Here is a 13864-nt window from a genome sequence, read left to right as displayed (position 1 = left end):
ATACAATCAAATGTAATTCTCATTTATCCCCAATTGCCTAGCTCTCCCTTCCCACGTACAGATCCCTCTCCCAGCGCTAACTACAATCACCAGAGGCCTGAGTCTCCCTCCTGAGATAAGCTGCCATATGGCATTTCTTCATTACAAAGGATAAGGTCATCCTTGATGTAAGTCCCCATAATACCAAACTCTGTGGATGTTGAAGTCTCTTACAGAAAACGGCATAGTATCTGTGTTCCATCCTACACTGGAGTAATCTTCAAATCATCTTTAGGTGGCTGGCTTATAGTACATAATACAGTGTTGATGATATTGTACACAAAGGAACATTTGTATGTATTTAGCACATGCACGTTTCCTAAAGTGTGTGTGTGTGTGTGTGTGTGTGTGTGTGTGTGTGTGTGTGTGCATCATGTCACGTATGCAGACCAGAGGACAGCCTCAGGCATCATTCCTTATCTTCCACCTTGTTTGAAGCAGGGTCTCTTTGTTTCTCTGCTGTATCTACCAAGCTACCTCACCAGTAGCCTCCACAGACTCCCCATCTCTGCGAATCTTGCATAGGAGTGTTGGTATTTACAGACATACAAATACTCATCTTTATGTGAATTCTGGATATCCAAACTCAGGGTAACACACTTGTTTGGCCTCCCCAAATATTTTTGATCCATAATCAATTGAATCACTGGCTGTAGAACCCTTGGATGTGGAGGCTTACTGTATTGATTACATATTAATACTTATAGATCTACTGGTTAAACAATTTGTTTTAACCCATAGTGACAGATATTTAATTTTGTTTCTGTCTTTAAATTTTTTATAAAACACACACACACATACACACACACACACACAATGCAATGTTAGTTGAAGTGAGTTTCTCACCAAGTAAGAACCTCAAATGGGATAGGAGAGAGGGGGGCCTGCGTGGGTCACCTAGGGGAGGAAGCTAACAGCAGCACCCCTAAAACAGCCACACTCTCTGATGATGTGTTGCTTCTGCGTCCCCCCCCCCCCAGGAGCCTGATGCCGAGGACCTTGGAGACCCAGATCACACTGGAGAAGACGCCCAGCTATTTCGTCACTCAAGAAGCCCCTCGACGGATCTTCAACATGTCACGAGACACCAAGCTGATAGTGGTGGTGCGGAACCCAGTGACCCGAGCCATCTCTGACTACACGCAGACTCTTTCCAAGAAGCCAGACATCCCCACCTTCGAGGGCCTGTCCTTCCGCAACCGCAGTCTAGGCCTGGTGGACGTGTCTTGGAACGCTATCCGCATCGGCATGTATGCACTGCACCTGGAGAGCTGGCTGCGGTACTTCCCATTGGCCCAGATCCACTTCGTCAGTGGAGAGCGGCTCATCACCGACCCTGCTGGTGAGATGGGGCGCATTCAGGACTTCCTGGGTATCAAGAGATTCATCACAGACAAGCACTTCTACTTCAACAAGACCAAAGGATTCCCTTGCTTGAAAAAACCAGAGTCAACCCTTCTGCCTCGATGCCTGGGCAAATCAAAAGGGAGAACTCATGTACAGATCGACCCTGAAGTTATAGACCAGCTCCGGGAATTTTATAGACCTTATAATATTAAATTTTATGAAACTGTTGGGCAGGACTTCCGGTGGGAGTGAGTCTCCAAGGTACAAGGGCTCTACTCTTGTCTCTTCCACAAGGTTTGCTCCCAGATATCCTGACCCCCATCTCCAGCCCCTCTTCTCATCTTGAACCCCATGATAGATCATCTTGGAACCAGAAAACTGAATAAAGTCCAAGAGACTGGTGGTTCCTGCTCTGTCCAGGAAATTCTGTCTGCTTTTGGCACACCCATCCAGTTCTAGAACCTGCTCCTATCTGCCCATGAATGGTCCTGAGGAATTACTGTAAGAAGAAAGGATCTCTCGATGTTGGGGGATATTCTGAGTGGAGATGGCTCTGTTATGTGAGAACAGCAGTTCATCCCAACACTGTACACTCAGTGGTGGGCGTAATTCCAAGTGGCATGTACCTTCCCTCTGAGCTTAATTTTCCCCTGCAGCCCTGAGCAGTGGGATAGGGGAATGACCCCCCCCCCCTCAGACCACAGCAGTTCATCAACAGTGTGCAGAGCCCCAAATCCCTCTCTGTCCACTCCAGGAGACAGACTCTGATGCTGAAATAAGCCAGTGACTTCAAAGCCTGTGGTCTCCACTGTGCTCAGAGGACAACGATGTCTTTGAAAAGCACTCTGTGACTCTCCCTGCTCCCTGCGGACAAAAGCACATAATCTGCTGTTACGGGTACTTTCTTCACGCGAGCTTTCATGTTCAGCATGCACGGGATCATGCTTGTCCATGTGAAATAAATATGGCTCTCTCGTGTCCTTAACACTGAGTGTTTCTGTCTAAGGCAGGCCTTCGTCAGTAAATTCCAGTGGAAGAAGTAGTCAGGGATGTGAAAGACTTGGGAGGACAGCTGGAAGTGGGTGTGGGTGTGAAGACTGTGTCGGGAGAAGCCAGGGTATAGATGGGGGATGGTGGTTTCTGGCTGTAAGAAACTGGTACAGAAAGATCACACAGAGATCTGCAAGGAACGTGTTTATTGTATTTCTTTATCTTCAGCACTAGGCATTGAATCCAGGTCTTCATGCATGCTAGGCACGTGTTCTGAAACTAAGATAGAGCCTCGTCATTTTTACATTTATTTTCTTACTGTGTTAATGTGTCTTGTACACACAGGGAGGAGAGTGTACAAATGTCTGTGTAGATGCACATGCACATGTGTGCATTTGTATGTGAAGGACAAAGGTCAGTCTCAGGTATCACTCATCAAACAGGCCATCCCACTGCCTTTTGAGACAGTCTCTCACTAGCCTCAGGATTACCAATTAGGATATTGTTTCTCAGGTAGATTGTCCACCTGGGTTTTTGTTGTTTTTGTTTTAATTGTTGTTGTTGTATTGTGTTTTTGTTGTTGTTCTATTTTGTTTTGAGACAGAAGCTCTTACTGGCCTAGAGCTTGCCAATCAGGCTTAGTTGGTTAACCAGAAAGCCCCAGGGATCTGCCTGTGTTTGTTTCCCCAGTGCGAGGATTACAAACACATGATACTATGTCCAACTTGGGTGCTGGGGACAAAATGCAGGTTCTCATGCTTGCTTGGGAAGCTTCACTGACTCTGCTATCTCTTTTGCCCCTATATTTATCTTGAGTAGGGTTTTACTACGTTGCTCAAGCTAGCCATGAGCTTAGGGTACTCCAGCCTCAGCCTCCTAAGTATCTGGGATTAGAGTCACATACTGCAGGGCTGGCTTCTTCTCTGAAACACGATTTGGGTTGGATAACATCTCTGCCTAGATGCTTTCAACTTAAAATACCAAACTGAAGGCCCAAGGATTGAGGAAAAATCAGATAGATATTTTTGCTTGGCCAGCATAAAGCTTTGAAATAGCTGTCAGTGTTTACAAACTGAAAGAATTCACCTCAAAATGTAGGCTTTTGACTTTTCTTTAAAAAAAGAAAGAAGGAAGGAAGAAGGGAAGGAAGGAAGGAGAGAGAGAGAGAGAGAGAAAGGAGAGAAGGAAGGAAGGAAGGAAGGAAGGAAGGAAGGAAGGAAGGAAGGAAGGAAGGAAGGAAGGAAGGAGAGAAACTCTGACATGAGAATTGATGACCACTTTTGGATATGGTCCTGCACTCCTGAGCTTTCCAGCTCCCACATAGCTCCCTTCCTTGATAGGCATAATCTGCTTGACCCTTGTGAATATTTCCCAGTCTTGCCTTGAATGTCCCAGTCTCTAGGATGGTGTCCAGTCCATCCAACATGGCACCGAGATGATCCTGACTCCCATCATCTGGCTCACCTCCTGCTTCTTTCTCATCTTCTCCAACACTCCAGAATCATGCTTTCCTGTGTCCTTTTCAAGTCCCCACACTCTGGCCCATTCCCTCTCTTTTGCTGTGGAATGTTTGTTCTTCTTCCTCCCTCACATCTCTGTCTCATTCAAAAACCAGAATCCCAGTAAGACTTCATTCAAGTATTCATGCATGACATTTGTAAAGTCACCTCCCTCTGTTGACAGCTGCTCACTCTTCTATCTTCGTTTGTCAATAGCAGGTTTTTATCACACTAGATAACAGTTGGGTATTTAAATGTGTTTCCACCGTAGATCAGGAACTCTTTGAAGATCAAGACTCTTTCATGCTCCGTGGAGCCGTGCAGGACGCATACATACTACAGCAGTTTACTTCTTCCGCTCATCCTTATCCAAGGCCCTGGTCTTCAGCATCCACCCACACACCTACACATCCATCCACTACATGTTTGCAGTGAGACTACTGTAGGTTCACATGCTCTGCTAAGCATTACAGAGGTGTTAACAAAGTCTTAGGGCAAAAGCCCCAGCAGGTTGAGTTCAGCCTCTTCTCTCAACAAACCAGTTAAGAAGGTGAATACTGATATAAAAAGCAGAGAGAGATCTTTTGATCCATATTTATATTGGGAAGGGGAACAGATAAAGGGACCACGTGACTCCAAGTCCATCTTTAAGGAACTGAGTAGAGCTTTAGCTTTAAACATGGGGCAGGGGGAGGGGGGGAGGAAGCTGGACCATAATTAAGCCGCTCTGGTTAAGGTGTGGTCTGGATGCTTTTGCCCCGTTCTGGTTCTGTGGAATGGTCCAAAGAAGACCTTATCACTCCGGAGAAGCAACCTGGTGACCATGGGATGATTACCTCTGCTCCAGGACACCTCCCTATGATAGGTGACTTCCTTCATTTGGGGGGTGCTCTGTCGGTGCAAGGCTCTGCCGTTCCTCCAATCAGAGGTAACTACAGACTTAGGATAATGATAAGACTTTGGATGCCCTTGAGGATCCCGAACAGGATGTCGTAAAAGACCTCTGTGATTCTTACCTTTGTGCCTTTGGCCTTGAAAGAGCGTAAAATGAGCTAGACGTCTAGGGTTTCTAGATAGACACTCCTTGGGTGATTATCATCCCTGCATGCTGAGGTGAGCAGGCAACCCAAAGAAAGGGAACCAGGTTCTAAATGAAGGCAGAGACACCAAGTTCTTATCCTGCCTGTGGAACCAAAGGAAGAGTTCTAAGTGCCTATAGGTCATTGGAAGGCATAGTCTGACACAAAAGTCTAAGGTGTTCACTGTATGTATGAATGGGTAGGTCTTGTGAGCCATGCATCTTCCCGACAGCAGAGGACTGTAGCCATGGTACTGAGAAGTGCCTTTGTGAGTTTATCCCTGTTGATCTGAAAATGTGATGCAGAGGAATGAGTAGCCATTACTTCCTGGAACTGGACTCTGAGCCACTGAGGAACAGACAGACAATGTATGTGGGTGACAATAAATTGCCCTATAGTATTTCCCACTGAAATGTGTTTAGTGCCCTGGTATCCTGAGCTACACTCTGGCCAAAGCCACAGCCACTGGGAGACAGAATCTCTAGGACATAAAAGAAGCCCCTGATAAAAAGTCAGTAAAATTTGATAGCTTATCTCAACTTTAGGAGGATTCACCAAGAATTTGTAAAAATCTTGAACGTTGTGTGCAGATAAGCTTCATTCTTCTACATTGCCAGCATCCGCAGGCCGCCCAGGCTAAGCAGCAGCACCATCTTAATGAATAGGTATGTCTACTGTAATTAGCATATCCATCATTGTATGCAAATGAAAGATGCTAAAGTATCTTTAAAATCCTAGCCGAAATGACAGAAATTCCGAGTACATGGGTCTACTCAGCAAGCTCTGATTTTTAATCTAGTGTAACTGTTCCCTCTCGCTTAGGCTGCCCCAGGGCAAAGTTGCACAAGTCCCAAATTAGTACAGTTTAAATAGATGAAGTCTGACTATTGCATCTGAAACCAAAAGGCCTCCTCAGGGAGACTCACACAGGAGAGAGAGACAGAGTCAGAGACAGACACAGACACAGACACAGACACAGACACAGACACAGACACAGACACAGACACAGACACAGACACAGACACAGACACAGACAGACAGACACAGACACAGACACAGACACACACAGACACACACAGACACAGACACAGACACAGACACAGACACAGACACAGACACAGACACAGACACAGACACAGACACAGACACAGACACAGACAGACAGACACAGACACAGACACAGACACACACAGACACACACACAGACACAGACACACACACAGACACAGACACAGACAGACAGACACAGACACAGACACAGACACAGACACACACAGACACACACACAGACACAGACACAGACACAGACACAGACACAGACACAGACACAGACACACACAGACACAGACACAGACACAGACACAGACACAGACACAGACACAGACACAGACACAGACACAGACACAGAGACACAGACACAGACACAGACACAGACACAGACACAGACACAGACACAGACACAGACACAGACACAGACACAGAGACACAGACACAGACACAGACACAGACACAGACACAGACACAGACACAGACACAGACACAGACACAGACACAGACACAGACACAGAGACACAGACACAGACACAGACAGACACAGACACAGACACAGACACAGACACAGACACAGACACAGACACAGACACAGACACAGACAGACACAGACACAGACAGAGACACACACACACACACACACACAGACTCAGAGAGACAGAGAGATTATAGAAACCAGAAACCCAAAGAAACACTTTAAAAGACTGAAGTGTACCTTTCTGTTGATATATCTCAAAGCAGAAACTGGTGGCTGACTGGTCTTCAATACTATAGATGCAGACTCCTCTCACCTCCAAGATAATTCAAGATAGCTGGACACATGTCTGCATTTCACTCCACAGAAAGAGGACAAGAAACAAAGACCACCCTAAAAAAGTAGAAGTGGGTCTATGGACACATAGTTTGGCTCACCAAAGCAAGGACCCTTACATTAGGGTCCTCAAAGTCAGGGGGAAAGGTTCCCCGTGAGCTTAGGGAAGGAAAGATGCAGGTGTGCCCTGAGCAGAAGCTGCTGGCACTGGCAAGCTGATGAGCTATCTGAAGTCCAGATTAGTGTCCGTTTGTTTTTCTGTGGTTGGTGCTGAATTGAAAGTGAGGAGAGATAAAGGTGAGCTATTGTGCACTGACCAAGTCCAGACTGTTGCAAGTGGGTCACTTGCAGAGACAATGGGTCAGAGTTCAGCTGTCACAATGGCTGACCTTCGTCCCTTCATACACCATGCTCTCGGGATCCAAAGATGGTTCAGGAGAAATCAGTTTCTTCTTTTTGAGGCTATAGCACCCTTTCTACTTCTATTTCAGGTTCTAGCATCCTTTCTATTCACAGCCTCCTCGTGGTGTGAATGGTACTCCTGAGGGTTGGACAGGATAGCAGCATTCCTTCCATCTGCATCTACTTTGGTAGAACTCAATCCCTTGGCCACATTGTGAGCTGCAGGGAGATGGGAACATGTAAGTATTCTGTCTTAGAATCAGAGGACAGAAGTATGGAGGGCCACCTTCCTGCCCCAGACACAGACTCTTCTCCACAGAGCACAGCTTTGGGTGTGTAGTGCTCTCTATGGCTCTGGGACTGCAGCATGTGAGCATGCTTCTCCACTCAAATGGAATGTGGGTCAGTCCTTGCTTCCCTCACACTGCCTCCACCAAAAGGCAGCATGAAGCAGACTAGAGAAAAGTGGGACTCCTGGAGCTCGGTGGGTTCAAGTTCAAATTCAAACGCTCTTCTTAGCTGTGTGGCTTTGGACAAATCATTTCTTTTCTGGAAGGATGTAATCATCAATAAATCAAGTCAGACCCTGTACTCAAGACAAGAGGTTTGCTGTGGAGATTAGGTGAGAAAAGTCTTGTTTGGCACATAGTAGGTTCTCGTTAGTTCTTGTTTATTTGCTCCCTGGCAGCAGAGCCTGCTAGATGCCTGCCAGCTCTGATGCCCTGCAGCTCTAAATGAACCAAGCTCGTAGCAATTTTCCTCCCCCTGTCTCTTGCCATGTACCTTGAATGACGCTGTCCTTACAAGCCAGGATCAAGTGGCTCAGTCGAAACTGATTCAGAATAAACCCAGCCTGAACATGTTGCTTTTATTTCTGGGGGCTGGGAGAATGAGCATAAATGCCTTGACACGCACTTATAAAACTCTTACTGCATTTTGCTACTGTACAAGAAACATGTAGATGTGCTCCATTGGACCAACCAGTATTCTTAACTGGTTGTTTTGCTGAGAGTGGTAGCTTGAATAAAGAATTCATCTCTCTTAAAAGGGACTCTTGATTGCCCAGTAACTTATATCTTGCTCAATTCATTGTTTGAGACACAAAGCACCTGGGCACTGCATTGTGAGATATCCCAAGAACCCTGCAGCAAGAGACATTTTTTTGGGGGGCCAACAAGTGTGGCTTTTACACTTACAACTTTTGGCCATCTCGGACTGCTGAGAAAGGCAGGGAATGCAATCCTTTGCTGAACACAGTTCATCCCAGGATATTGGTGCCTGGGAAGAAGGGAAAATGGCTGTTGGGAAGGCTGTTAACAGCCTCTGTTACCAGGAAACCCAACTGTTTGAAATTTGTTCCTGCTTATCAACATTTTTCCAACCAGTCTTCACCTGTGCTCCCCACACATGGTGCTATTTGAGACTTCCAGTTTGTCTCTCTCTCTTTTTCTTGAGTTTTGAAAGCAAGGGACCCCAATACCAACTTTTCTCTACCTTCTTCTCTGAGCCAGTAAATCGGACCTCAGAGGGAGTGGTAGGACAAAGGGAGACATCAACTGTCGTGTCTGCAGATCTCCCTGGTGTAAATGTTCCCACTGTGGTCAGTTTCTAGTGACCAGAACAACATGTCTGAGTGTATCGATAGAGGGAGTCGCACATAACCAACTCTCTGGAGTCAGAAGTAGCCAGCTTGGGTGCACCACTGCCTAACTGCTGCTCTCCCAGCTTCTCTGACTAGAGAACCCCTAAGAGGATAAATCCACAGTCAGTCGTATTATGTATTCAAGAACTCGGTGCCTAAATTAACCTGAGCCCTGGGATCTGGACCAAATGCATTTTCGTCTTTGAGTCAAATGCTACTCAGCTGGTGATGCAAGGAGTCACCTCTTCATAAAGCAATTCAACCAAGTTCAATTCCATTCTGTCAGCAAAAGAAAAGGAGAAATGATTTAAATGGCGCAGCAATTTTATCTTCCATTTTTGCAGATAAAATGTACGCATACAGCCGAGTAACGAGGAGAAGGAGCCCCGGGTCTTTTGTCCTCCTCTCCATATATGTGACTCTCGTGGAGAACAAGATGCTTCACTAACCAACTCTAATGTTGAGTATTACTTACCTTTATATTCCAGTGTGCCTAGCCAAAAGCCACCTACTGCATCAACCCAGCAAAAAGAAAGCTAGTGAATGGTAGGCCATTGCAACCATGGTTTGACTAGCTGTCCTCTCAAAAACTCCTTTTTGAAGCCTAATCCTCAATGCAAAATAGCAACAGGGGGAATCTTTAGTAGGCAAATAGGCTGTTGGGGCTCCATGGACACCCCTGTCATAGGGCTTAAGAGAGTGAGTTCTGTCACCCTTGTCCTTCTGTCCTTTATGTCATCCAGGGCCACAGCACTTGAACTTGCCATGGCATTGGCATTGGCCTTGGACTTTCTGGCAGCAGAACTGTGAGATGAACTTCTGTGGTTCACCAAGAACTCCTTCAGGGCATTTTGTTTCAGCATTGTGAATACATTAAAGCAGGGGCTGGAAGAGTAACTGTTGGATTGAGGGGATCTCTAGGGTGATTCGGTTGTGTCCCTTTGCTATCAAACCTCTTCACTTTGGAACCCAGTCTCAGAGGAAAAGCAGAAGGGAACAGAAGGACTTTTAGAAACTCCCTAATTCTTAAATCAGCCCCCTTCCCGCTTGATATGGGGCCACATAGTTTGCGTTCCCCTCTTCACTCAATACACTTAACAAAAATGTATGCATGTATGTGTCTGACATTTATTTTGTTTCCATGTGTCTCAGGGGCTGTAAGATGAATCTGCATGACTGACACGTGTGTCAGGCTGCTGTCTATCTGACTATACATGACTGATGACACCTGGCTAATTGGATCATGGCTGGTCTGCCTCAAACACTTTAGTGTGAAGCTTGGTTAACTGTACCACCTTATCTGATATTGATGGGCTTGCTATACTGCCCCCATGTGCCTCAGGACGGGCTCTGTTTTTTTTTTTTTTTTTTTTTTAGACCTAGAAAGGGGGATGTAGCTCATCCCTTGACCACATACAGCTGGCTGTTTGACTATCAAAGACAAGCTAGGGTTTTGCAGCCCACTAAACACATATGACCCCTGTCCTAATAGAGCTCAGTTCTAGGTTTCTGCCAGTGGCTGTACAAACCTCTTCTGCCACTTTCTGAGCCCTGAGAACTCCTTAGAGAGGTTCTCTATGTCCAGAGTCCTTAGACCAGGGCACAGCACGGGGATTCTGGACAATATGATGATGTTTCCAAGAAAAAAAGCAGAGGTGAAGAGTTCAGGGCACAGAGGTATTTTTAGGAGTTCAACCATATCTTTGAATAATGAGATGTGAGTTTTTCTGGTTAAAGAGAATGAGGTCCTTTCACATAACTTCATATCATTTTTGCTTTGTAATAACTACAATCCTTATTCCTGGTTCCACAGAGGGAAGAAATTGAAGTCCAGAGACTTGCCTAATGTGATCCAGGTTCCATAGTGAGGACTCAAATCGACAACTTCTAGTGCTAAATCCCTTGTCTTTCTAAGGAAAGGATGCACACTACAATGTTAACATTCAAATGATCTTCTAAGGAGTTGCTACCAGCAAAGTTTGTTAGACCCTAGGCTAGAGAGTGGATACGGATACATACTATAATGTGCACAGGACTCATCGAATCTTCTCTGACATATCTAAGAAGTGGTGACAAGAATAAAACATCAGACACAGAGCCTGGCATTTTATTTGTGATGGCAAGGACAAGTTCAGGGCCACCTGTGATGGCAAGGACTAGGACAGGGCCACCTGTGATGGCAAGGACAAGCACAGGGTCATCTATGATGGCAAGGGTAAACACAGGGTCATCTGTGATGGCAAGGTCAAGCACAGGATCAGGGACAACCAAGCCTCGTACCGAATCCAAACTGACATCTGGGCAGTAGAGCTTCTAATTTGGGAGTCGACACAAAATCCCAAATGAAAGGTTCTGTAATTAAGAGGGTAAAACCTGAGAGTCAGGGTGCACACATATATACTCCCAGCACTCAGGAGGCCGAGACAGGAGAATCATAGGTTCTAGACCAGTTTGGAAGCTTGACAAGAGTTAGTCTTGAAGAGGAAGAGGAGGAGCAGGAGGAGGCACCACAGCAGCAGTGGGTGAAGGGGGGGGGGAGAGCACACTATAATCATGTCAAGAAACATTGTAATGAAAATCCTGTAATTGGCCTCCGACATAGCTTCGAGCTTCTGAATACGTTTTCGTTTTGGTTGTCTTTGGTGTCTGTTTTTAAAGACAAGGTTTCTCTTTGAAGCCTTGGTTGACCTGGAACTCTCTCTCTTTCTCTGTAGACCAGGCTGGCCTCAAAGTCATAGCAATCCACCTGCCTCTGCCTCCCAAGTGCTAGGATTTAAGGTTCGAGACACCACACCAGGAGCTTCTGAATACTTAAGGCAAAGGTAAAAGCTTACGGGAAGTGCATCTCATATGACCTCAAGGCATGGGTTCAAAGGACAGAGGACCAAGTTCCTGAGAGAGAGAGATTCTCCTGTGTGAGACACTCATTAAAATAATGTTCCTTTTGACAAGAACTGGGATAATCTGCATGTTAACCCATATACAATAATGAGGATCTAAATTCGATGCTTCTGTTGGATGCCCAGATGGCGTGGTATAACAACTACTAATTAGCGGCAGTCTGGATTGGTAGAGGGGAAAAAGACTATCTTTGCCCTCCTTGGGCCTAAGTCACCCATTATGATATTAGATTAACTGTGAGCAAATGATATGCCACTGATGCCACTAGTGACTTCATGTGAAAACGTATAGTTAATAACCAAAGATATTAAGGGACTAGAAACATGGCTCCGTGGTTAAGAGCACTGGCTGTTCTTCATGAGGACCAGAGTTCAAGTCCCAGCACCAACATGGCAGCTCACAACTGTCTGTAACTTCAGTTCCGGAGGATCCAACTGCGTCGTACAGACATACATGCTGTGAATCCACAGTATACGAGAGAGAGAGAGAGAGAGAGAGAGAGAGAGAGAGAGAGAGAGAGAGAGAGGAAGAGAGAGAGAGAGAGAGAGAGGAAGAGAGAGAGAGAGAGAGATTTTTTAAAAATTAACCAAATTTCTATGGAGAGGACAGTGACTACAAAAGCTGCTGACAGAGCAAGTCTCCAAGGACAGTTCTCAGTTATTTAAAAACTCATCACTGGGCTCAGAAGGTGAAGGGGTTTGCTACCAAGAGACCTGAGCTTGATCCCCAGGACTCTAGTGAAAATAGAAGACCAACACTTGAAAGTTGTCCTCTGGCCTCCAAATCAGGCACACACACACACACACACACACACACTCCACACATTAGATAGATAGATAGATAGATAGATAGATAGATAGATAGATAGATAGAAGTGAAATTTTAATTTTTAAAAACTCTTGTTTCCAAATAGCACCACAGCCTCGCTCTGAAGATTCCGAGCCTAGGAAGCAATGCTAGGCCTCTGCTCCACACGGTGATGGCACAAACGCCTGCTGTACCTAGGTGATCTACCATACTTTTAATATCTTTTGCCAACCTGAGTTTAAAATACTGAGTGGCATGAAATTTCCAATGCCTCACTGTTTTGATCTATAAAAATGACACTCTCCCTTGTCTCTTCCTAAAACAAACATTTAGGAAATTAGAAGGCACAGTAAGCTATCGATGTGTCCTGTCTGACTTATTTAAGCAACGAGGATCTATTTAAAAGTCACACCATATGGATAAACACACTGATACAAAATGTTGCTTTTCTCCTTCCAGTGCATTAGAAAAAGACAATCATTAAATTTGCCATAATCTTTAACATCAGTTCCTCCGCATGTGTTTATTAGTACTTCGAGACGTTTGTGCAATGTATTTTCCCCTCTCTGTTCAAATTCCTGCATGGTGATGTTGAGGTAGGCAAGGTGTGAGCTCTGAGGTAACCAAGGGAAGAGCAGCTGAACCTTGTAGCTGTGTCCCCTGGAAGTCAGATGCCCCTTTATGGTTAAACCTCTTTAAAGCTGAAGTTAAATTGTTCCCCCACTGCATTACAAACTGAGGATCGTGCTAGCGAAAGGGCTACAACCCCAAAGACCCGATGCCATTGCTCACAGTGAGTCTCCGACACGCCTCCTCTTTCCAGGGCTTTCCTGGAGGATCATGGGAAGAATATGCTAAGAGGAAGCGCTGCTTCACCATGATTTGAGGAAGGGTCACTTTATCCCATGGGTATACCCTCTACCTCTTAAGTACCTATGAGAAATTATTTTAAATCTACAACATAGTGAGCCCTGGCTGCTCTCCACCTTTGAGGCAATTCACTCTAGCCTTTTCTCTGAAGCGTTTTCTTTGCTAAATAAACTTCAGCTTAAGCTGTTTCTATTTCTTGACTTAATTATTTCAGTCAAAAAGACAAGACTCCTGTGACAGTAGGACCATGAGAATTTTCTCCCAGTCCGTCCCGTCTCTATCCCCAGGACACTGGGACCACTGACCTCATGGTGATCAACTGTGGAAATGGAGCCGTACCTTTCTTGTTACCACAGTCTAAGAGCTTGCTTACACCCACAGCTTGCACTCACACACCAAACAAACATGAGGATCAAATGTGGGCTCC

At 45.4% G+C, this 13864-nt stretch overlaps 1 protein-coding gene and 1 long non-coding RNA gene across 3 annotated transcripts in view; one reads left to right on the top strand and one right to left on the bottom strand.

Moving 5' to 3' along the window:
- The window catches only part of Hs3st2 (heparan sulfate-glucosamine 3-sulfotransferase 2), a 103945-nt gene extending 101627 nt beyond the window's left edge, over positions 1-2318 (top strand). The window contains exon 2 of the mRNA XM_021168626.3: positions 1020-2318. Within this exon, the coding sequence (XP_021024285.1) occupies positions 1020-1638 (619 nt within the window). The 3' untranslated portion in view covers positions 1639-2318. The remainder of the gene's footprint in view (positions 1-1019) is intronic.
- LOC147002862 (uncharacterized) overlaps positions 1-13864 on the bottom strand; it is a 48126-nt gene that overhangs the window by 7556 nt on the left and 26706 nt on the right. For both annotated transcript variants that reach the window (XR_015048065.1, XR_015048064.1), the window contains exon 3: positions 1215-1375. This is a non-coding gene — a long non-coding RNA (uncharacterized LOC147002862). The remainder of the gene's footprint in view (positions 1-1214; positions 1376-13864) is intronic.

Source organism: Mus caroli, unplaced genomic scaffold, assembly GCF_978045245.1.
Source record: "Mus caroli unplaced genomic scaffold, Mus_caroli_1 scaffold_8, whole genome shotgun sequence".
In the NCBI taxonomy this organism is placed as follows: domain Eukaryota; kingdom Metazoa; phylum Chordata; class Mammalia; order Rodentia; family Muridae; genus Mus; species Mus caroli.
Note: the sequence above shows the minus strand (reverse complement) of the source record. Positions and strands in the feature narration are given on the sequence as shown.